Raw genomic sequence first — 26,995 nt, 5'->3', positions numbered from 1 at the left:
CATTCCCAAAGAATCCATGTCTTGTGACATGGTGTATTATATGTCAGAAGTAACTGTCACCAGAGAGAGAAACTACAAGCACAAAGGAATACTCTTGATTGGAACAACATAGCTGCCAATTTTTGACTTTCAAAAGCTGGAGTTAGGCAGTTTAAGCAGGAGGAAAGCAAAAGATTTTTTGGGCAAACAGGCAAAACAACAGGATTTTGCAAAAAAAAAAAAAACCAAGAGTTTGTAGCAAAATAACAGGACGAAAATAAGTTTTTCAGAAAAATGTTTTTCTTAAGTCCATACTGCCCTAAAAATTAAATTTCACTAAAAACATACACATTTTTATATTCAAAAGAGACATACACTGCTTTTGACTGCATAAAAAAAAAAAAATAAATAATAAATATTATTGATAGATGTCCTTCAGAAATGTTGAGTCAAAGTTTTATTCGTAACAATAACCATCCTGTCTAGACTTGGCTATCAGGAGCATTTACAAAGCTTCACCAGAAGCTAAAGGAGAAGCAAACACAATGAAAGATAAGATCTGAACTCAGTTATTATTTTTCTCACTTGGCTGAATATTCTCTCACACTCAACAATGCTATGAGTAACTGTTAAAATGTCAAGCATGACTTGGTAAAATTTGTTATATTTCAAGACCAACTGTATATCAACTTCTTTCATAATAAGATCTGATAGGTTCTCACAATGAAACTGACAGAACCAATGCTGCAAAACATCTATTGCTTCATCTCTTTCTTTATCTTTAACAACATCAAGTACTGGAAGCTTGTCCACAAAAAATTAATTTTGAAAATTACACCCAATAGATGAAATTTGTGTTACCCCAGCATTTATAAAGATGTCATTTTGTCAATGGGAACTTGTGCACCATATAGTCACATGCAGCAAAAAAAGGACTTCTTCCTTGAAGAAAGAACAAAACTTTGCCTCTTATTTTAGACTCTGCATGTCTTGACAATAGAAATGCTTATGACTAAGTCATAATCACCCTTCTGGTTAAGTCTGCTATGGTAACCAACTTCCAAAATGGAACTAGACAATTTGAAAACTGTTGGTATAATAAATTTGCACATAATATTCTTCAAAATATCTAGGAGTAATGACCTCAGTATACAGATGAAAGTTATGTTGGATTTAAAAGCTATGTTCAGATTTTCAAACGTTAGCATAACACTTAAAAGAAACAAGAAAATTATTTTATTCAAGCCAGAAGAGAGGAACATGAGCAAGCTTCTGCATGAGTTGGGAAAACGTGCCTAGAATTATCAGCTCGCTTGGCCTTTTTAAGATTGCTTTTGCCAGAAGTTTGCAATTCAGAAGTTATTTTTCTTGGAGAGTACATTTGTCTTCTTTCAAACTTATTTCTAACTTCCTTTTTAAACACTTATCAAAGATTGCCACTGTTCTATCAGTCTATTTAAACATTTAACCAAAGGCAGCTAATGTACACACACACACGCTTCAAAATCTTGGCATGCATCAGTTGAAACTGTTTAAATATATGCTTTCTTTCCTTTCAACACTTCTTTCTAGATAACAGTATATATCCGCCAAATATTCATCCACTTTCAAAGGAAAGCATGCATTCTCTTTTCAGCACAAAATTAATGAGATGAAAATTAGTTTACTACCACCAAGCACTCAATTTCCTCTTTAAATACCCTTGTTCATCTAATTTTCAGGGCTACTATAAGAGACACATCAACACTAAGTTCCAATAAGTTTTTTAAAGGAATTCCACATGCTTTCAGGTTGTTCAAAAGAACATGCCCAATGTTGTACCCTGTAGAGCCACCTTCCGACGCAGGCACTGAGAGCAAGCTGTTTCCAATTTGAAGGGTTTTTTTTTAGTACAGAAGGTTACCACAGTAGGATATAACTTAGAATCGCCCTGATTACTGCCACCCGTAGCAATCAAATATGACCCATTTTTCAGGGCCATCATTACCTCTTCTTTTTTCTATCCTTGCAATTTCACTAACATGCCTGTTGCTTTTGTTCTTCCATTATTTTTTAATTTCACTATCAAGAAATATTTCTGATAAGGGAAGAAACATACTGAGCACTGTTGTGAGTATAACAGTGAAGAAAACCTTGAGAATGCAATAAATTCAACAGTCTTTCAACAGTATAGTACAACAGAAAATGGGGTATTGTTAACAATATGTCAGAATTTTTCCAGTAGAGAGATAATTATCCCACTATAGAAATCAATGACCATGCCACATCTTCACTATTGTACAAGGTTGGAAGCTGCCTCCATTTCAGAAAAGTCACAGATTTGCTTCAAAAGATACAAAGGAGGGCAAGAGACTAGCTCAGGAATGAAACCCACTTGTGTATAAGTAAATCCAGTTTTGTAAGGTACAAAATTGGAAAACTAGACATCTATGTGGATTTGATAGAGACATTCAAGAAGATACAAAAGGAATAAAGAAATATTTATAATGAAGACATATTTTTCCCTTCCTAGGATGTCACAAAAAAGGGAGTAAAAATTAAAATTAACAAAATAGAATTATATGTAGGGCGTAAGAAAATCTGCCTTTAGACAGAGTAAAAAGGACACAACCCATTCTTGTACATCAAAGCTTAAGTAGATTTAAAGGATTAGATATCTTAAAAGAAACAAACTTATGCAGATGCTGCATAAGTTTGCTTCTTTTTATTATTCAGCAGTTTTAATACCAACACTAATATACTTGTGAGACTAAAAAATTAGACAAGAAAAAGTGAATGGTTAGGACTAGTATAATGAATGGATAAAGGCTTAGGGAGAAAAAAATTAAAATGTAATTAAAATTTTGAAATTTCACATGTAATTTTAACAGATGTAAGACAAATGCAATCACATTCCAAGACATCAAAGCCAAACTACATTTTTAGGTGTGTTGGAACCACACAATTCTCATTCTCATCAAGGTCCTGTTATCAATAGCACTTTAATGAGAAGTATTACTATGTATTAAACCCTTTTAATATATTTAAGTTCCAGTAACAGAAAATTTAAATTTGTGATACAAATGCAAAATTAATCCAGTTTCTTAAAGGTAAAATTTCTCAAAACTTTTTTAAATATCATTATTAAATTATTACTAAAATTAAATCTCATTAAAATCTTTCCTTAAAAAATTGGGGGAGAAAAAAAGATATAAATTACCAGCAGCATGAACAGCTCTCTTTTTTCGACTCATAAGATAACTATCACTCGTAAAATGTCCAATACTGCGTCGCTGGCGAAGAGCATCTGTGGTGCTATTATCACCATCGCTGGTGGTGGTTTCAGAATCATGATATATCCGAAGTGATAAAGACAACTTGCTACAGTTCACATGCAGCCTATAAAAAAAGTACAATAATAAAATATACCTATAATGTCAGTACTTATATCATGGAATATAATACTGGTTAACATTTCATTACATTTCCCACCATTCAGTTATGATGACAAACTATTTTATAAGTGACATAAGGTGTTCATACACTGAATGGAGTTGTAGGCTCTGACGGTGTCCAAATCCAAAAAACAGGGCATTTCGAGATGAATTATATAAGTCCAAAATTTCAAATTCACAACAAATTACACTACACAACAAAATGAAAAACATTGTCCTTTACAGAGAAATAGGTCAACACAACCAAGTGGTCAAGAGCGAGAGTGCAGTAACATGCACTCTTTGAGTGGACTGGGGTTCAAGCTCGTGACTGCTAAATATGATTAATGTTTGTATTGATGATTTATTATAGACTCCACTGACCTGGTGGTCATGCCAGAGTATAAACAAGAAAATTAGAGATGATTTTAACATATTTGAATGGGCTACATTTAAATTTTAGCTTTAAAATTTTTCGCTGTCAACCATTTTTATAAATGGACCAAATGAATGGTTTATTTTCAAATAAAATTTTAATGCAATTAATAATGTAACATTAAATACAAAATATTTTTGTTATTTTTTTTCTTTTCTTTTCTGCAACTTCTCTGATCAAGGTCAAAAATCATTAACCAAAATATTTAGTTTCCACCTTCCATTTTTTTTTTTTTTTTTTTCCAAAATTTAAATATAGCAAATTATCTTTAAAAACTAGTGCAGTCCATTTTCTAAAAGACAGGCAATTTGTCTTTATCATATTCTTTAAATATGAAATAGAAATTATTTTATTTTTCGTGGTTTCAAGTGCTTTGCTCGTCAGGATGGTGTGGTGTCAAGATTGTTGTAGTGTCGGAGCTGCAGCCGCTTAACAGTTTAATTTCTATAATATTTTATTAAATATAAATTCTGTAATATATTGTAAATTAAAATTTTGTAATCTTTCTAAAGTTCAAATTTTACTTCAATAATGGTTGCTACAAGATACACTTACAATATAAAGTCCAAGGATATCATGACTGAGATGGAAATGCCTGTGGGCATTTCCGGTGTGAGTCAGAACTTTGTCATTTGAATAGCCTGCGACATGTATTCTAAGGCTTGTCTAGTAGACAGACCTAGCCCAACTGACAATTCCTTTCTCTGCACCCAATGTAAGGAGAGTACCAATCTCAAATTAGAACTGGTGCATTGCAACAAATTTTGATTTTGATTCACCGAAAAAGTAAGTGCTTGTCCTTGAAATAAATGTAACTGAGCTCATCAGAGACTAGAGTATTTTGTGACCTGCCAAGTGATGCACCCCCTGATTTGGGTTCCAAAAAAGAATAGTCAAGTGCAGATTGCTCTAATTGAAGGTGATCTAGTTTTATTGGAAGATTCTACTGTCAGGGAAAAGGATAACATTTTTTCTAATAAAGATAGTTGTCCAGAATCAGTGTGTGCTTGTCAGGAGCAACAACTGATATTATTACCAACATACTGTCAGATTTAAAGGGAGGTAAAGAGAGCATGATTATTCATATGGGGGACTAAGAATATTAAACATACATGATCTGACCATCTGTTGGATAAATATTGGACTATTGTGAAAAAAATGCCACAAGTTAGGTCAGAATGCCATGTGTCTACAATTCTCCCCAGACACGATAAGAGGGATTATATGCTGAAAGCCTTGTGGATTAACTCAAGACTGGAGCGAGTCTGCAAAGTTCTAAAGAGGAAATTTTTATCAGCATGGCCTGCATTTGTAGATAGAAAGAAATCTATTTTGTAGAGATGGTATTCATCTGAACAAAGGTGGTGCAAGAATTTTTGCCAGTATAACTGAGGATACCTTAAGGGTTCGGGGAAACTGCTAGTTAGGTGGGAGAAGGGTAGTTTAGATCTGCATTTATCTGATGATATGGGTCAAAGTAATGCTTGCACTCACCCCAAGAATTCTTGTTTGTGTTCATCAGTTCAAATGAGGGGAACATAAAGCTAGGGTCAGGACTGCAAACTATACAAGATTATCTTCAAAAAGGCCTCTGAGGTTGGGAAAGTTCATATTCACAATATTACATTAATACACCAACCGTTGAGTTAAAATAATAATTTAATACTGTATATATACCAACAGCTAGCCTCCGTAGCCGAGTGGTCAGGAGCGGGAGTGCAGTAGCACACGCTCTTTGAGTAGACCGGGGTTCAAGCCCCTGACTGCTGAATACGGTCGATCTGCCAACCCGCACTGGACCAGCGTGGCAGATTATGGTCCATTTCCCTCAGCATGAATTGTTGAAGAGGCTTCCATCCTGCAGTGGGTTGATAATGGCTGCACTTTACCTTTTACCTTTTATATACCAACAATACAGAGGATACTGTAACATAATCTATTTACAATAACTGATTATGAATAAAGCCTGAAAACAAAATAAAATACCAACATTTTTAAAATACATTATTTTTATTGTATTGTAAATACAATAAAATATTGTTAAAAGCGTTAAAACTATACAATTGTAGCTTTCGGGGGCATCCGCCTCCTTTCTCAACAAGAAATAATGCTTGCGCAGCACATCCTTAAGTATCAGGTATATATACAGTATTAAATTATTATTTTAACTCAACGGTTAGTGTATTAATGTAATATTGTGAATATACAAGATTACTTAGTCTTAACTGTGTCTACAGTAATGTCAGGAGTGTTGTCAATAAAAAGGCTGAATTGAAAGTCCTGGTCAGACAACTAATGCTGACATAAAAGAGTTAACAGAAACTTGGTGCCACCTAAAAATTGGGGAAGACAAGGTCCATTATGGTATGCATAATGTATTTAGAAATGATAGGAAAGATAGAAATGGGTGGATGGGTCAGGCTTCTTACGAAACGCACCTCGAGCATGAAAAGAGCTTTTGCTGTCTGAAGTTAAATCTGCAGTATAGCCTAGAATCTTTGGTGGTGTGAGTTATTTGGAAGCAAAGGTATATAATGGCAGTGGGAGTAATCTAGAGATCAGAAGATTGCAAAGAGTATGACAAGAGTCTCTACATACAGATGGAATGGACAAGCAAGCACAAATGTGGATTTATTGGATGATTGTTTTCTACAACAGATTGTCTGAGAGCCAACCAGAGGGAGTAGTACTCTTGGTCTGATTATCAGTAGTGATTCTTCATGCATTAAGAATCTGCAGATAAGGGAACCACTAGGTGGCAGTGATCACAGTGTGCTGAAGTGTGATTTAATCAAAGAGGTAACTACCATCAGGGGTAAAGGGAAGAGTTTTTGCTTTCGTAAAGGCGACTACGGAGGTCTGAGACGGTATTTAAATTCTATACGATGGGACCAACTGATGATGTTACCAACTGCAAATTCAAAATGGGAAGCATTCAAAGAATTAATCTTGGAAGCTACTAGGCTTTTAATACCAACAAAGAAATATTGTTCAAGGTTTAGGCCTAAGTGGATGTCAGATGAACTAATGAGACATATGGCAGAGAAGAAAAATGCATGGGATACATATAAATTAACGGGTGATATGGAAGCCTATGATAGATATCAGTTAGTCTGTAATCAAGTCACAAAGGAGGTTAGGCAGACAAAGGCAAATTACGAGAAATCTTTGACAAAAAATGCAAAGAAAAATAGCAAAGAGTTCTTTACTCATGTAAACTCTAGAAGGAAGGGGATGAATCAGATTGGTCCATTGGATATCGATGGTTCAACTGATGATGATCCTGCTCAGGTAGCTAACAAACAATGAGTATTTTGCATCTACATTCACACATGAGTAATTATTAAGGAAGGGGAATGCCTGAGGTGAATTAAAATCTGGCAGTGAGCTAGATGATTTTGTAGTAACTGAGAGCGAAGTGGAGGAGAAATTGTTGAAGGTAAACATAAGAAAGACACCTGGGGTCGATGGGATCTATCCAGTTATATTAAAGGAGGCAGCAAAGGAAGAAAGCAAACCCTTAGCCATAATTATGAGAGCTTCCTTGGACTCAGGGGAGGTACACATGGATAGGAGATGTGCAAATGCGATCCCAATTCACAAAGGAGGATCTAAGGGCAACACATGTAATTACAGACCTGTTAGTTTAACTTCTGTTCCATGGAAATTAATGGAGGCACTGGTTAAAGAAGCATTGCAGGATCATCTAGATAAGACTTCAGTTATAGCCTGAACACGGCATGGTTTTATTAAGGGGAAGTCTTGTCTGACCAATTTGATTGGATACTATGAGTGGTCACAAAGGACCTGGATGCAGGGAATAACTTTGATATCATATGTTTGGATCTTAGAAAGGCTTTTGATACTGTTGCATATGGAAGGCTGCTGCACAAATTGGAGCAGTGTGGCATTGGAGGCAAATTGCTGCTTTGGATAAAGGGATGGTTGAGTGGGAGAAGACAGAGTGGCAATCAATGGACACTGCTCTTCGTGGACTAATGTTATTAGTGGAGTCCCTCAGGGTTCGGTGTTGGGTCCACTGTTGTTTTCTGTATTTATTAATAATATTGATGATGGTATATCAAGCTTAATGTCCATGTTTGCAGACGATACAAAAGTTGGCAGGGTTGTTAAGGACACTACTGACGCTATGTTGCTGCAACAGGATCTGGAAAGGTTGAACAGATGGGCCGAGAGGTGGCAAATGAAGTTTAACATTGACAAATGTAAAGTACTACATATGGGAAACAGCAACCCCAGAGCAATGTATCAACTCTGTGGTACTACACTGACAGTGGTAGAGAATGAAAAGGACATAGGCGTAATTGTGCAGGCAGATATGAAGTTTTCTGAGCAGTGCAGATGGTCTGCAAGAGTAGCTCATGGTGTTTTTTTAATGATATACAGGAATTTTTCTAGCAGGGATAAGGGGATTATCCCCTTATATAAGGCAATGGTTAGGCCACACCTTGAGTACTGTATAGAGGTCTGGAGGCCTCATTTTAGGAAGGATGAAGAGCTGCTGGGGCGAGTGCAAAAAAGGACAACAAGATTAATGTATGGAATAAAGGGTTGCTCTTATGAAGAAAGGCTTAAGTTTTGCAAATTACAGTGTCCGGAGAGTAGGCACTTGCGAGGTGACCTGATTAAGGTGTATAAAGCCTTGAATGGTTTGAGCATGCTCAATGCTGATGGGATTCTTCCTCTTACTCAGAATAATCACCTGAGAGGACATAAATTCAAATTGAGGAAAGAGAGTTGTAGGATAGATTGTGTGGAAGTTTGTCTTTAGCCAGTGTGACAAACATTTGGAGCAAGTGGATGGGTGAAATTAGATTTTTTTTTTTTTTTTTTGCTGATGCTATATAAGTTTGCTTTCTTGCATCATGTGCCTTTACTAATGCTAATGCCTCAATATGGATGACTATAATGTGCCACAGATTGATAGGAATATGTGGGAGGGAAACTCACCTTGAAGGAAAAATTATTTTTTCAATAAATTAGATATTATTTGTACTAGCATTTCAGAGTAAGTGCTAAGAGTGAGAATATTCTTGACCTCATCATTATGAATAAATGAGATGACATCACAGGGCTTAAGAAGTACAGGACGCACTGTCAGGAAATGATCATGCAATTGTCAGTTATAAGATGAAGAAAGATGTTGCAGTAGTTAAATGTAAAGGCATGGGTTTAAACTTTAGGAGAGGGGACTTGGACAGTTTAAGGCACTATATGGCATCTATTAATTGGGTAGATTGCAGAGTGAGGGCAAATACATTTGAATTATGGCATACTTTTAAAGCAAAAATCACAGAACCCATGATTGCATACATATCATTAAGCAAATATTGCAGGAGCATGCCAAAATGAATGACTGCAGAGCTGGCCGGCCAAACAGAGCAGAAAAAGATAGCATGGGATAGTTACAGGTTGATGAAAAGTATTGAAGCCTACAATAGGTACAAGCTGATCTGTAATAGTACCACAAATAAGGTTAGGGCGGCCAGGGCTGTGTATGAGACAGCACCGGCTAAGAGAGGAAAGAATGGGGACAATTATTATTATATTGTTATTTCGTTTTTAGGAGCATTAGCAACTAAGGCCATATCGCTCCGATGATATGCGGTAGTCATTTCCTGACCTTTCCGCATCCTCCGTATTTGGTGGACACGGGCTCGAAACGGTCTAATCAAGAAGCGTGTGCTACGCACTGCTGCTCCTGCCCACCTGGCTATGGAGGTGCCGAATGGGAATAAGGAATTTTTCAAATATGTGAATATAACGAAAGAGAAGGCTAATCATATTGGAGCCTTGTGCAATGGGTGTGGGGACGTCTTAGAAAATCCAGCTGATGTTGCGGTTGAATTAAACAAGTACGTTGGATCAGTCTTTACTGATGAAAGACCCTTCATGCTGAAAAGAGGATGCGCGAGTGAAGTTGAGCCATATGAAATTAATGATTTCGAAATTATAGATGACTATAAATCAGAAAAACTTTTGAGCATAAAGACAAGTAAGGCTCCAGAGTTGATGGGATATACCCAGTAATTTTGAGGGCTAATGCCAGGGAGTGTGTTGAACCATTGGGATTAATTATGAGGGCATGTTTGGACTCGAAAGTCCTATGAATTGGAGAAGTGACAACATATCACCAATACATAAAGGTGGTTCTAAGAGTGAAATTGTAATCTACAGACAGGTTAATCAGCTTCAATGGTAGAAAAAATTTTAGAGGCAATGATTAAGAGTGAAATCTAAGGACATTTAGATAGATATGGCATTCTGAATAACACACAACAAATTTTGTTTGAGGCAAATCAGGAAAAGTTTAACTAACTTAGGAAGATGTTTTGACACAGTTATTCATGAGCTGGATGTAGGGAATAATTTCAACATAGTTAATTTGGATTTTAGAAAGCAATTTGACTCAGTCCCTCATGAGAGGTTATTCTATAAGCTGGATCACGTTGGGATTACTGGAAAGATTCTAAGATAGATTGTTGGGTGGTTGCAGGGCACAAGGCAGATGATTGTGATTAATGGTTATTCTTCAGATTGGTGTACCATCAGGAATGGGGTCCCCAAGGATCAGTTCTTGGACCATTGTTGTTTCTCATTTTCATAAATGAGATCGATGTAAGAATAGATGTGATGTCAAAATTTGGAGACGATGAAAAGGTTGGTAGAGTTGTTAATGATTAGTGCCAAGCAATGCTCCTTCTGGAAGACTACTGAAGACTAGCAACAACTTGTTGCAGTCAGCCAAGTGGAAAGGCAAGATGAGGATGGCGATGACAAAGTCCAGCAGGATGCCCCACAAGAACTTAAAACAGCAGTTATCGGCTGCTTTAAGTGGGATTGAAAAGCACCTGCAGTGGATTGAAGATAATGATTGTAATGCTGAAAGTAGTAGGATAGCGCTTCGTGGCATTCGGACCCACACAGGCAGCTCCTGTATGAAAGAAGGAGGTAGGAAAAGCAACAAAAGCTAGATAGCTACTTTAAGCCAGCACACACAAGAAAGAAATGCAGGAGAGTGAGTCAAACATCGGGTGTAACAACATTTCATCCTAAGGATGATAACCCTCCTTTACCTCTTCACTATAACTCACCAGCTACAATCCTTCACCATACCCATTACAACCCAGCTACAACCATTCACCACACCCACTTCCAACAAGCAAACTTCATGTCTTGTCAATGTAAAGTGCCAAATTTACTGTAATATTTATTTATTTATTATAAATTTAAGATGTTTAAACCTGTGTTAGCAATTTTATTTGGTTTCTAACTTACTTTTTTTTAGTGTATTACTTAACAGACTGAATTTTTTTTTTTTTTTTTGAGTGCTCTGCCCTTATCTCTATTTTTACCATAAGCCCTGTTGTTTTTAATGGGTGAAATATCATAATGCGGTGAATTTTAGGAACACATGTACTGTGTTATAACAGAACTGACTGTACTTTATGTTAGAAACAGAGGACGCTATACTGTCATCTTGTCGTACATTTTTGGTGGTTGACACTTGAAAACGAAACGAGGATTGTGCGATATACAATACATGTATATATATATATATATATATATAAAATACAATATTATTGACTTATTTCTCTATATGTGTATTAATTTTTTCCTTCTTACTTACTTCTTATCTCTACAACTTTTCTTTACTTACTTCTCTTATCCCTACTACTTTTATTTACATACTTATAATTATATAACACACACACACACACACACACACACACACACACACACACACACACACACACACACACACACACACACACAGAGTACAGTAAATCAACCACGAGGAATAAAACTGGGTTTTTGATAAATTAAACCATTTCAAAGGACATCCTCAAGTTTATAAACTTGAGGATGTCCTTTGAAATGGTATAATTTATCCACAGACTTGAGAGAAGGGTCAACAGGAACCTACCCTTAACTTTCTAAGCTGAAAATAAAATTTAATTCTGCTTTCTTTCACTTAAGTACTGTATCAACCATAATTGATACAGTGCTTAAGTGAAATGAAATTTTAAATTTGTATAATTCACTATGAAACACCTAGATTTGGAGAGGTTTCATTCTATTTTTTAGTCTGACGAAACATGAAACAACTGACTTGACAAAATAGTATTTCACATCAATTTTTTCCCAGATACAACTAAGTGATAAAATAATTGTGTATGATAAATATAACTGAAATACCCAAGGTGCAGTATAGTTATCTACACAAGGTTTCCTCTACAAAGTCACTTAACACATCATTTCAAATGTAGCATTTTTTGTCTTTTAAGATGCAGCATAACAGACACAGTGTCTGTTATGCTGCATCTTAAAAGACAAAGTGGTCTTCAGGAGATCTGACTGAAACATTTAAACCTGCAGGAGATCTTGATTGAAACATTTAAAGCTTTAAATGATTTGAGTAATGCTGATGGTATTATTATTTTTTGGACAACATACATAAGGAGACAAATTGAAAAAGGTGGCTGTAGGATAAATGTGCAAAAATTTGTTTTCAACCAGAGAGTAACTGATTGTTGGAACTAATATAGTTTTTTGATAATGCCCACTCTTATACCACATATTCATGTGATAGAAGAGTTGTCATTAAACCTTCTGCCACAGAAGATTAAACTCACTATCACTCAAGTAAGATAGCTATGAAAACTAATAAGTAGATGATGTTATCTATGTTATATGTAGCAATCATGCAAATTATTACAGTATGTAAAGTGTTATTTTTGTAATCACTGGCTTGAGCAGTTTGTAGAACACAATTTCTCATCCAAAATATAAGTATCCAAAAATTATTACAATGAAATAAATCATTCCAAAATAATTTATACATACTTCTGATTTGCCAAATCAAGTTGAAACGTCACAATATCAATATTTCCATCTCCATTTAAAGATTCATCTAGGAGGAGACATTTTTCCTGATGACTTTCCTATAAAAATTTTCAAAAAGCATAAGTACCGATTTCTGAAGTTGTCAATGTTTTATTTCTGCTGAAATAATTAAAAACATACAAATTTCAAAGTGGTATTCTCCAAATATAATTATTACATTTTAATACAGATAGCAACTACTCAACATACAAGCAGGGCTGTAGTGGAGGGTATACGGAGGTATATGTCGTATACCTTCTGAATTTTTTTAGGTGAAGTGTATACCTTCTGGTTTTTGAAAGATTTGAAAAAACAAATATTAAAATATTTACTGAATATTAAAAAATAATTTTTTTAGAATTTGATTCTTAGACAAACAATACTTATAGTTTTATTATTTTTAATATATATGCCATATATATAAGTAAATAAATATGTCACTCTTTGTTTTATAATAGGTAACATGTGTCAAAAAATTCATTCTTTTAAACTTAATATATGCAGGAATAAGGTGGTAAGCTGCAAATCATATTTATTCTTTTTGTTTTAATTGGTTGCTTTTAATGTTGGTTTTATTGCCATAATTCTTTTATATCCATTTTTCTTAATACAAATTCTTAATATAAATTCTACAAATTGTTATTCTATATTTCTTTATCATAATCCAGTTTTGTCCATTACACACCATCCTTTAACTCCTTACAGTAATACCATGATCCCTTACTAAAGGGTCAGGCAGTTAAGCTCCCTGTATATCCTAAGTACCATTATTAGAATCTATTTTCTTTGCTTTTCACTTTTTACTTTCTAACTCTTAAATTTTTATACCTCAAGATCTATTAGAATAATTCGAGGGAAATTAAGGTGCTAGTGCATTACTTATTCTTACCTCCATTCCCCTTATTTCATCTTCCGGGCTAGCTGTTATCTTGCCTGTTTGCTGTTAAATTTAAATTTAAGTACTGATTTGTCACACGGTTGATAATTTGGACCTAGTTAAACAGGAAGATAACAAACAGAAACAGATAGCCTTGCTAATTATTGATTGGATATATTGAATGGTGCTAGCCCTCGAAAAAGTTCCATTCAAATGCTATTATCAACAATTAGCCTCAATCATTATTTTAATTTTTCTATTTTATAATCTTTATTTTATTGCTAATTATATGCTTATTTCGCTATATTAATAAGCATAGTATACTCTCTGCATACGTAACATTCACAGAATATACCTTCTGCTAATTTTATGACTACAGCACTACATACAAGTATGTTGAAACTCCAACATTAACTAAATGTACATTAAGATATAATTTTGAGTGCCCCCACATTACAGGGGCACTGAAAATTACTAACAATATACTCATGAAATGACAAAAAAATAAATTTAGTTACATAAACAAAGTAGTATATAAAAACACTGAAAAATGCAGGAGTACCCATTTTTATAACATAAAAAATCACTTGGAGTTACTCAAGGTTAGAGTTTATCTAACCAGGAATCCACAGTGAGAAAATTTTTAAATTGTAGCATATCAAATTCTCAACATCCAAAGAGCAGCTTTAAAAATTAGAAATGGAATTGAACAAACACTAATTTCTAGATTTTTCACTAATAAAGGAAAATTTGAACATCAGGATGCCAGTGTTCAAGAATCCAACAAAAAGTGGTGAAACCCATGTTTAGTCTCTAGAGCAAAGTTTCCGGCATCCCCCCCCCATACTTCTCCTTCAACCCATGCATGGTACTAAGTACTATAGGTTTTGATACCTTTCATGTTTGAGGTTTTTATTTAAAAAAAAAAAAAAAAAGTACCATATTAAATTTCAAATCTGATCACCACATTTCACTAAAACATCATCAGAAATTTGGTTTTGAGAGGTCTCAGAGTCTCTCAGGAAGAAGACCTTAACAATGATCACCTATATATTAAATCTATAGCTGAATGAATACCTGAACAACCTGATTTCCAAGATTATCAAAGGATAGCTTGACATTCTTCAAAAAGGAGAACATAAACGAGCTTAAGAATACAGAAATTCAACAGCACTTTTTGTTGCTGGCATAAACCAAAAGACAATCAGAATAGTCAAAAATTAATATCTTCATGAAGCAAGAATCTGCATAATATCACACATTATGTAGGTTCCTGTTCAAAACTATGAACTTACTCCACCATAACAAGAACAGTGATCCAATATACCAAACTTACAGGTATACATTAGGGAATCATACAGGTATCTACACACTATAACAGAAGAGCACAAAAAAGAGATCCAACCCACCATTCTTTGAATTTGGGCTGGAGTGGGACTTCAACAACTCTTCGGTATCATTAACAAATAACAATTCTCATAGAAGAATCTTTCTTCATAAAATGCTTCCAAACAAATCATCACTGCAAAGAATGGAACCAACATCAGACCAGAATACCAATAAATATTCAGAGAGATAAGATCATGTCCATACTCAACAAACTTGACCAGAACAGCATGATGACAGAGACCAGGTCTGACATGTCCTGACAAGAGACATACATCCAGAAGCTAATCTTTTGCCTTCACTTTGAATCCAGGAATAGTTTAAATCAGTGGTTCCCACAGTGGGTGACCACCACTTGGGGGTGGATCACTTATCACTTTAGTTAATCACTTATTTATGAGTGATCGAAACACCTTCCTTACTTTGTATTTAAAGTTTTACTGCTCTTATCATGTCCAAAGTTATTTCCTCTGGCCACTTTGTATTTATAATTTGGAGCCAATTATTGTTAATACTGATTTTCTTATAAATTAGTTACATCTGTGACTGGTGAAGGTTTATACATGTTTGGTAAGTAGTTATATATAACTACTTACTACTAGCTAACTACTACTAGGCTAACTACTAGCATAAAATATTTTATGCTAGTTTTAGTATGGTCATCCAACCCCAAGTTGGATGAGTTGAATGACCACTCAGATTACTAAATTTGATGATTTAAGACACCTGCTAAGTTACTTTAAACCACTGTGAAGTGATACCAGCTTCCCAGACATTGGAAAGCTGGTATCACTTCATCAAGCCCATCCAATGCATTAAGAATTTATTGAATAGTGAAGTAGTTACTAAATGTGGTATCTAAGGCTCTTAGTAAGTGACTATCAGACTTTAAAAAGCTGGTACCCACTGGACCAAGTTCATCAATTTTATTGAATTAAACTAAAAAAATTTAATCGGATTTTGAATAAGTGTGCAATTAATTGTTACTGTTTTGAATTTTATTGTTGTTGTTATCTTCCTGTCATGCAAACAATTAGATTGAATAATGCTTTTTATAGGGTAGGGAGCATTGGGAATGAGTTTATGGAATCAACGGGGAGGAGGGTATGGTGGCCAAAAAAGTTTGGGAAACACTGGTTTAAATGGTTATTTGCACCAAAATCAACTATAGAACAATTAGAACGTGTCCCAAGGATCAAACCATACACTCACTGGTACTATCTCAGGAAATAACTATATAATCTACCTCTAAGAAGCTCCAAATGCTATAGAAAATTTAGAACACTGAATTTTATATAAAATTTCATTATAGGTTAATAATCTTTTGGTTATAATTTTGTTTAAATTATTATAACTGGTAATTAGAAGTAAAACTGAAATAACTGGAATTTACAGTTTAGTAAAATACTGTATAGAAACTGGATTTGTTAATTTTTTGTATAAACCACTTTGTTAATTATCAAATGTTCACAAGTCATCTATTATTCAATCATATCAATTTCTATTCCCCCCACCTCCCTTCCCTGAGTATAGCATTCTCTGTCATCGATAGACATTCTTGCTTATTGTTAGTAGTCAAATATTTGCTTAATCTCTGGTAATCTCACACCAGAGAAAACTAATACAAAGACTAATATCTTTACATACAATTCTCTGCTTTGTAATCTCACCTTAGTACTAAAGCCTTTCTTCCACTTCAGTTCTTTATGGCTTCAAACATAGTCAGACACTAGCAGTTCAACATCTAGGGTTGATAAGTTAGATGTTCATCATGGTTTGTTTTTTGATGAGAATTGGCACCATGAAGATGTGTGAAATAAAAGAAAGCTAACAAGCTGGCTTTCTTTTATTTCTTAAAGCCATTTGCCCAAAGACTTAGGAGAAGGTCTTGGGGTTATAAGATGGCAAGGCACTGTGAATGCAGCTTGTAGGGAAAAGTAGTTTGAATCAAAGTAAACTGGTTGATTTTAGTGAAAACAGCAACTTGGGTGTTAATTCTGTCAAGTCAAGCAGCATTCCTGGTAGGTGGGGAAGTGGCTTCCATACAGTTGAGAATTAAAGCTGGCCACAAAAGCAAGTAGCAACATTGTTGGGAAGTGAATTACAATGGTTAAAGTCACCAGCACAAATCATGATGTCACAGTTTTACAATGGAGATTAAACAGAAGCTGAGGTCATATAGCCCAATGGACAATGTAGGGACACAATATGCCATAACAATGAGGATAGGTATTCCAAGAATGTGGATGGCCACAGTTTCAAGTTGGGAAGTCTGACACTGATGTGAGAGGGTAAGCCACGGAGAAGAACAGGCAAATGCCACTACCCTGTCAATTCTCATGAGATATAGAACAAAAATAAATATTAAAACTAATTTATTCCCTAGTTTTATTTATTTCCAGCAAGATTCACTACTCACTTTCTGATGTAAGCCACATCTCAGAGACTGCAATAAAACTGTAGTCATCATTAGTAAGTAGATCCAGAAGAGTGTGAATCAGTCTCTTACCATTTTGGAATAGGATGCTGATCTCACAGATTTGTATACAGGAAATGAGGACAAGTGCTGAGCAGTGACCACTGAAGAACAAAGGATGGCAAAAAGATTGTGACAGATCAACCACTAATGACAATGAGAATTAATTCTGAGGGCAGTTCACAGCTGGTATAAATGATGTCAAAAAGTCCATCAAAACAGGCTTTTTTTTTTTTTTTAATCTGCCCAGTAGTGCTGCCTTCTTGCCTTGTGGTGAACAGAGTAGTTGCGACTTTGCCATACCTGATAAGTGCAATCATCACTAACTAGTTGCAGCTTATCTTATCTCTCCGCAGTGCAAACAATCTACTAAAACAGCTCATGGGTTCTGTCAATGATATACAAGAACTTTTCCAGCAGGGACAAAGAAGGGTTTAGCTGTAAAAGAGGTTTGGAAAACCTCTTTTTAGGAAGGGCATAAATCTGTTATAAAGAGTGCAGATACAAGCAACAAAATAAGTTGGAGGCACAAAATAATGTTTTTAACAAGAAAGACTGGGATTCTGTAAATAGTTTTTGGAAACTAGGCATTTGTGGGGTGACCTAATTGAAGTGTATAAGGATTTAAGAGGGCCAAGTAAACTGAATGCTGATGGCACTTTATTTTGCTGGAGATGAAGCAAACAAGGAGGTATAAACTGGAAAAGGATGGCTGCAGAAATTTGCATTGAGCCAAAGAGTAATACATTGTTGAAATAAACTTCCACATATTGTGGAGGTGGCCAGTTTGAATAAATTTAAGGAAGGTTTGAATAAATTATTGGAAGCATTGGGAAAATTAAGTTTTTTTTTGGTGGTGCCATAGAAGCCTTGTTCCCTTGAATCATATTGCCAATATGATTCAAGGGAACAAGGTGGTTTCAATGCAACACTAGTAATACTAGTGTTGCATTGAAACCACTAGGCTGTCTTAAGCATAATGAGTACAAGTTTACTGAAATAAAATGGCAACACTGTCTTGTTAAACTTCAAAGACTGAAAGGTAATTAATACAAATATGGCAGCATCTCATACACGGGTGGGGAAAGAGAACACTACAGACATCAATAGAGTTAGCATAATTTAATGTCAGTAGACTTAGCATAACACCAAAAATCCACAAAACTGTGGCTAGATATTTATGATAACTTAAAACAAGCAGACTTGTAACATCTAGTGAATAATTAGGTTTAATACAACATAACTGGTGACAAACTAGTAATATAGGTCTTTTTTACATTCGAGTGTTTAAAATAAACAGCAGAATACAATTCAACTGACTTGAGGATGCAATACACACAAATGAGCTGGAATAAAAGAAACAAATGTGCCAGAATATAAAAATACTATACTTAGAAATTAATGAAGGGAATATAACATAAGGCAGACAAACAACTAATACCTCTACACTACTAATCCCTAATACAAAGAAAAATTAATGTACTATTAAAAACGCAGGATTAAATTTCAAACTCATCCAGGACACCCCCAGTTGAATTTTTCTCCAACCTGCACAAATCTTTGCAAGATAAAAAACAAGGAAGCCAAAGAAACCATTAGCAATGAGGAAATTGCTAATGGTTTCTTTGGTTTCTGCTAAATTAGGCAGGCAAAGGCAGACTATGAAAAATCCTTGGCAAAGGATGCAAAGAAAAACAGAAAAGAGTTCTTTACATACTTGAACTCGAAAAGGAAAGGGATGAATCAGATTGGTCCACTGGATATTGATGGTTCAACAGTTGAGGATCCTGCTCAGGTGGCTAACAATCTAAACGAGTATTTTGCATCTACATTCACGCATGAGGAGTTATTCAGGAAGGAGAATGATGTAGGTAAAGTAAACATTGGCAGTGAGCTGGATGATTTTGTAATAACTGAGAGGAAAGTGGAGGAGAGATTGTTGAGGATAAACATAAAAAAGGCACCTGGGGTGGATGGGATCTATCCAGTTATATTAAAGGAGGCAGCAAAGGAAGTAAGCAAACCCTTAGCCATAATTATGAGAGCTTCCTTGGACTCAGGGGAGGTACCTATGGACTGGAGATGTGCAAATGTGACCCCAATTCACAAAGGAGGTTCAAAGGCTGACACAAGTAATTATAGACCTGTTAGTTTAACTTCTGTTCCAGGTAAATTAATGGAGGCACTGGTTAAAGAAGCACTGCAGGATCATCTAGACAAGAATTCAGTTATAGCTCAGACGCAGCATGGTTTTGTTAAGGGCAGGTCTTGCCTGACCAATTTGATTGGATACTATGATGTAGTCACAAAAGAACTGGATGCAGGGAATAACTTTGATATTATATATTTGGATCTTAGAAAGGCTTTTGATACTGTTGCACATGGAAGACTGCTGCACAAATTGGAGCAGTGTGGCATTGGAGGCAAATTGCTGCTATGGATAAGGGGATGGTTGAGTGGCAGAAGACAGAGTGGTAATCAATGGACACTGCTCAACGTGGACTAATGTTATTAGTGGAGTTCCTCAAGGTTAAGTGTTGGGTCCGTTGTTGTTTTCGGTGTTTATGAATGATATTGATGATGGGATATCAAGTTTAATGTCCAAGTTTGCAGATGATACAAAGGTTGGCAGGGTCGTTAAGGACAATACTGACGCTATGCTGCTGCAACAGGATCTGGACAGGTTGAACAGATGGGCTGAGAGGTGGCAAATGAGGTTTAACATCGATAAATGTAAAGTGCTGCATATGGGAAACAGTAACCCCAGAGCAACGTATCAACTCTGCGGTACTACACTGACAGTGGTGGAGAATGAAAAGGACCTGGGGGTAATTGTGCAGGCAGATATGAAGTTCTCTGAGCAGTGCAGACGAGCTGCAAGAGTAGCTCATGGTGTCTTGTCAATGATATACAGGAATTTTTCTAGCAGGGATAAGGAGGTGATTATTCCCTTGTATAAGGCAATGGTAAGGCCACATCTTGAGTACTGTATACAGGTCTGGAGGCCTCATTTCAAGAAGGATGTAGAGCTGCTGGAACGGGTACAGAGAAGGGCAACAAGATTAGTAAATGGAACAAAGGGTTGCTCTTACGAAGAAAGGCTTAAGTTTTGCAAATTACAGAGTCTGGAGACTAGGCACCGGCGAGGTGATCTGATAGAGGTGTATAAGGCTTTGAATGGTTTGAGCATGCTCAATGCCAATGGGATTCTTCATCTTTCTCAGAATAATCACCTCAGAGGGCATAAATTCAAATTGAGGAAGGGCGGATGTCAGATAGATGTGCGGAAATTTGCCTTTGGCCAGCGGGTGGTTGGTTGGTGGAACCGACTTCCATCACTGGTTGTTGAAGTTGATAGCCTAAACAAATTTAAAGCTCAACTGGACAGGTATTTCGAACGAACGGAGGGGTGAAATGGGAGTGGGTTTTTTTTTTTTTTTTTTGTTTTTTTTGGCTGATGCTGAATAAGCTTGCTTTCTTGCATCATATGCCTCTGCTAATGCTAATGCTAATGCTAATTGCATTTAAAAAAAAAAATGAATTATCCCAAGATAATAAAAAAGAAAGACAACTTGACAAGATATAAAAATCAGCCAACAAAAAAAAAAAAAAAAAAAATCCTGATAAAAAGAACGATCCACTGTCCTCATTTTCAGAACAGACGAAAGGAATGAAATGAATGCAGCAGTGATCATCAACAGAGAAGATTACAAGTGCAGAAGGTGGGGGGGTCTTCCACATTTCCTAAACAAATGGGGATCCAGACCCAATATACACTCTTCACCTTGTGGTGCTTATGGTGTCACACATTCTCAGGAACCAATTTAGAGTGCAATACAAAGTGCCAATCTTAATGAAAAGAAGATAGTATAAAAATTTTTATTTTTCAATAATAAATGCCTATTTTTCTTATTTTCAAATAAATCTGGGAAACATTTTATTTTTAAAAAATTTTCAAAAGATTACAAAACTAATTCTTAGAAAATTACACAGGCAAACTTAAATAAACTGGCTAAAAAGATTTCAATAGAAAAATGTTCATACTTCTACATGTTTTGTGCTCTTACTAATGTATTATTTAACTTACCAAATAAGGTGTAACACTATCACTAATGGTCCTCGTTAATGCAAAGCCAAACTGTAAAAAAAAAAATAAATAAAAATAAATAAATAAACAAATAAAAATGAAATATGAACATTGTGAATTCAATCCATACAATTCATTACACTTATTTCTATGACAACAGAAGTATAAATCTTTGAAATGTAAAATTGAATATTGAAACTGATGTTATAACTGATAAAGTTATGTTTCTAGAAATTTCTGTTGTTGATCCCAGTTGTTAATTTCTCGTCTTCACAGTGTCAACTGTAAAGTTCACAGGCCATTTTCAAAATCCCCCTTTTAATCCTTGTAAAAAAAAAAAAATTTTTATTTTGTTTACAAAAATTATTTTCATTTATTTCAATAACAAAACTTTAATTCTCATTTTTATTTATGTTTATGCTTTTTACCCTTTGGCTTATGATTTACATCAGAAATGAAGACATGTGGCTATTTTGCTTGCAATCCTGGCCAGTTTTGTAAATTGTGTGGCAACATCTTTTTTTTTTTTTTTGTCAATTTTGTAATTATTTATCTCTTACTATACATTTATAAATTAAAAGTAATTAATAAAAATACAAAAAGATGAAGTAAATAACACAAGGTGCCGAGCCTAATAGAAGAAAAGTAAGAAAGAGAAGAGAATGAGAAAATGAGAAATTAAAAGAAAAAGAACGTTAAGAACCTAAAAAAAAAGTAAATAAATAAAATAATGGTAATCGACATGCAAACTTCCTTGATTTAAATAGTCCCCCACTCCATCATAATTTGGAATTATTTGATAAAAGAAGTAAATTTAATTTTAACATTATTTACTTAACTAATTGGAATTCAAATATTTCTATTAAAGTTCATAAAAACATCATCTATACACAAATTCACATATACACATCTTGCAAATTTAAGCAGCAATCAGACACTTTTCGATAATGCCTTAAATGGCCTTAAATTATGCATTAACGATATTCCAATTAACTTCATCAATTATATTGTACAAAATATATCTGCTTTCATCAAACAAAAGTTTGGATTCACCATGTCCCATTTTGGTTAGGGCTAACCTGATACTTGTACAGCTGTATACATGTATATTTGAATGGTAGTATTTCCACTACTTTGAAAGTGAACACATTACATGACTTCTCTCTGAACAATATTCATGCCTTTTCACTCTCTAAGTTCATTATTATTATTATTATTATTATTAATATTCATTTTAATAATCATTAATAATTGTAATGGTACTCCATTTTTTCTGATATCGTCTATGACATGTTGCTCTCATATTTTTTTCAGAATTTTTCTCCACTTAAAAAAAAAAATTTTTTTTTTTTTGTGTTATCTCAATTATAGAGGGCTTCTATGTCCCTTTCGCATAGCTTTCTACTAAGCAACTCCATAGTCATCATGGCTCTCCTGCTGTTTATATTCTTTTTTACTTACTCATTTCGATGAATTATTTTCTTTCTAATGTAATACATTTTGGCCAACTTTGATGTTACATAACTTAACAGGTATTTAATTGTTTTCTCCTATTCATTATCCTTATTTACTTTTCAGCTTTTTCGGCATTGTATTTTTGGCATTCTAAAATATAACACAAACCAGTGGTATTAGTTTCTACTTCTACTAACACTCTCACAGCCAAGGCCCTCTCTAAGAGGTTGGGTATTTACACACCTAGCTTGCCTAGTATCCTTTAAACTCTTTTCCTTTTCTTTTCATCTTTCTACTTTCTATTCTTCTTTCTTCCGTCCGTTGAACTATTAGTGCAATACGAGGGCGATTCGGACATTCCTACTTTTCTCATTCTTGCTATTTTCGCCTCCTTTATTTTTATTACTTTTTTCCCTCCCTTACCCTGCATTATTTCCCATTTCTATATCACTGCCTGTTACTTTTATAATACTTAAAATCATCTTTGTCTTTTTCAAAACACTTTCCAATAATTTTTTCCAAAACTTTTCGTCCTTCAGACGATTCAGAATTTACATTACATTTTATACTTTTAAGCCATGTACATGAAAATAAGGCATTTTACACTTTAATGTGCTTTAATTTAATTACATACACTGCATTGGGGCTACCTTATTTATGTTTTTGGAGGTTTTATCTCCCCCCCCTTTTTTATATATATTTTGTTATATTTTAATCTTTCCTCCATCAACATAAGTTTGTATATTAACACAGTGTTTTGGTACATGATCAGGTGTAGTCCCCTGATGTAATACCTGATCTATGTACCAATTTTATTTAGTTTGCATCAAATGATTTTTTTCCCCTTCCCCCTATTCATTATCCTTATTTACTTTTTACCTACTTTTCCCCTATTTACTTTTCCTACCACCCTCTTTTTGATGCTCACTATCATTTAACATTGATTAATTTCTTCTTTCCCTTTCAGCTCATGTACATATGATTGGCTTGTTAATTCAGCCTTTAATTCTACATAATTTTATAATTTTTCTTTCTTTTTTTTTAGGTTCTTAACGTTCTTTTTCTTTTAATTTCTCATTCTCTTCTCTTTCTTACTTTTCTTCTATTAGGCTCGGCACCTTGTGTTATTTACTTCTCCATCTTTTTGTATTTTTATTAAATACTTTTAATTTTATCATTATATCTTTTTTAAACAGGAATTGCAATACGGGTGCAATTCCTGTTTCTTTCTCTTTCTTGCTTTTCCCCTTTTTTTGCATTTCCTACTCATACAAACTATATATATATATATATAAAGTAACCTCCTGGTTTACAAATGCTATGTATTCCTGAAATGTAGTCTGTAAAATCAAATTTCTAAACTGGAAGTGATTCTTCCCTAGATACAATGGTAATATAAGGGGATGCATTCCAAAAATCAAAATGCTCAATCCCAAAGGTACACAACTGGGATAACTATAAAATCAATTGCAGATGTATATCCTAACAAAATTTAAAACTTGTTTAAAAATAATATCGAAAATAAATATGGCACAATCAATTTTTAAATTTCCCTTGTATTCAGGTAGCAGTTGGCACCCCATCTTTATTACTAGTTGCAGTTGCAACTATTCTTCAATGTGGTATAACATCATTTTAATTTTATAAAAATTATTAATTAAAAAAATATCTTTATTGTAATATACAGTAGGCAGATGCATTTTAGGAACCATACTTTAGTTAATGAATTGACTGAATACACAAGAATGTTATTTAAAGAAAAAAAAACTGCTACAGCACTCTAGTTTAGCACAACAGCTCTTGAGTTGTGTATTCAATTATTATTGGAATCTCTCATACACACAAATTCAACTATTCTGAACAAAAATCACTTTTATCTAGCAAGAGATTTCATCATATGTGCTTCATGATATATTTCACCAAAAATACACTTATACAAACAGTGTGCATGTACAAAAATGTTAAATTGATAAATTAAAATAATTCATTCTTACCCATTTTACTTTCCTAGGGAAAACTAAGATATTATTACAGCAGGCCCCCGTTATAACGCGGTTCGCTTTACGCTGATTCGCTATAACGCTGTTCTTATATTATAACCCATATCTGACTATAACGCTGTCACAGATCACTATAACGCTCTTTTACAGATTGCATTTTTGGCATATTTAACGAAATCGTTTCATTTGATGGAGTCGATAGCTTGAAAATGAATAGCAAAACAGCATTAAAACGTTTCCCACGCCGACTTGAGAAATTTTCCCACGCTCAGTGAAATTTTCCCGCACACTAATTTAATTGCAGTACAGTGACTTGTTACGTAGTTCCGAGATCAACATTTTAAAAAATGATCACGTATATTGCATGTAATATTTGCGTTATATGCATTTATCCGAAGTCATCATCACTCAGTACAGTATTAGACATCGTGCGTAACGGACAGTTTACTTGAACATTGTATTGTAATTAATGCAACCAATGCAATTACATTTTCGAAGAGTTAATAATAGCCAATAAGAATGAAAAAGCAACTAATGTCTGGGCGCAGGACGAAGACTATAAATGTAAGAAAAAGACTGAATTTGAAAATTAAATTAGACGTTTTGAAGCGAATCGATTCCAGTTAACGACAAGCTGATGTGTGCCATAATTTAAGGACTTGCAAGTTTAACTGTAAGAACAATTATAAAAAAATAAAGAATTAATTTTAGCAGCGGGAAAGAGCTGTTCCATTGCAAGCAACTAGGGTTAGGCCGGCTATTAGGATTGAAATGGAAAGACTAACTAATTTTATTGAAGATAATATCCAATGCAGAATTCAGTTAAGTTAAATATTATAAAAAAGAGAGAGAGAGAGAGAGAGAGACAGCCAATATGATGATCTGAAGAAAACTCACCTAAAAAAAAAAAAAAAAAAATGTGGAACCATTTAAAACTAGTAAGGGCTTGTTGAATAGATTTCAAATCCAGGGAGAAGATGCAAGTGCAGATCACGGAGCCGAAACTTTCAAAAAAGAACTTGTTAAAATTATTGAAGAGGAGTATTACGTGTTATACTCTCAACAAGTTTATAACATAGATGAAGCAGGACTTTTGTGGAAACGAATGCATAAAAGAAGTTTCATATTGAAAGAAGAAAAAAAACAAGCCAGGTTTCAAAGCGGCGAAGGATCGGTTGACTTTATTGTTGGGTGGTAACACTGCGGGGGATTTAAAATTAATACCCCTTTTAGTTTATTTGGAAGAGGGCCAAAGTTCAACCCAAACGACACATTTTTCTTGATTAAATTCATCAATTAAATTAAATCAATTTAGATCAATTAAATTCATGATTTGAATTGGAATTTTAAGTTTAATTTTGATACGTAAGTAGTTACCACAAAATTATATACGTATGTAATGCAGAATATTTTATATGTACAAATATTTGAATATTAAATATTTTGACCAACATTTGTGCATCTTTTCACTACCGTTTATTATTGAATAGGAAATATCTTATGGCACCGACTTCAATTCACAAATACATATGTCACCTTATGGGAATGCGATGCTCACTTAGTGCGGATTCACTTAGCGCTCTGTTTTTCCGGAACGAATTAACAGCGTTAAGCGGGGGTCACCTGTATATGATATTTTTATTTTTATTATTATATAACATATTTTTTAATATATATCAGGGGTGGCCAAGGAGTCGACTGCGGCTTTAATTTTGGTCAATCACAATGAATTTTAAATATACAGTCATCCCTCGATTTGCGTGATCAGGTATACTACCAAAATTTTATATTGCGCAGCAGGTTTCGCTACCTGCGCGTTATTTATTTTTATTTTTGTTTTTTTTGCATGATTGAAGATTCCATTGAAGGAGAAACACATTTCACCATAATAACGTAAAATCCCAAATTCCAGCTGTCCGTATTATTGCAAATGCAACAAGATTGAGTTTACTATCCATTTATAATTAGTTTGCGCTAAC

The 26,995-nt window shown here is 34.4% G+C and overlaps 1 protein-coding gene across 2 annotated transcripts in view; it reads right to left on the bottom strand.

The window, feature by feature from the left end:
• LOC150086404 (protein GPR107) overlaps positions 1–26,995 on the bottom strand; it is a 118,518-nt gene that overhangs the window by 57,262 nt on the left and 34,261 nt on the right. For both annotated transcript variants that reach the window (XM_090371361.1, XM_090371360.1), the window contains exons 3-5: positions 21,562–21,612; positions 12,697–12,794; positions 3,179–3,357 (exon numbers count right to left, since the gene is read on the bottom strand). In XM_090371361.1, the coding sequence (XP_090227487.1) occupies positions 3,179–3,357; positions 12,697–12,794; positions 21,562–21,612 (328 nt within the window). The remainder of the gene's footprint in view (positions 1–3,178; positions 3,358–12,696; positions 12,795–21,561; positions 21,613–26,995) is intronic.

This window comes from Mastigoproctus giganteus, chromosome 4, assembly GCF_048544385.1.
Source record: "Mastigoproctus giganteus isolate SK-2022 chromosome 4, ASM4854438v1, whole genome shotgun sequence".
Lineage (NCBI taxonomy): Eukaryota > Metazoa > Arthropoda > Arachnida > Uropygi > Thelyphonidae > Mastigoproctus > Mastigoproctus giganteus.
The sequence above is the reverse complement of the archived record's forward strand: the minus strand, read 5'-3'. Positions and strand labels throughout refer to the sequence as shown.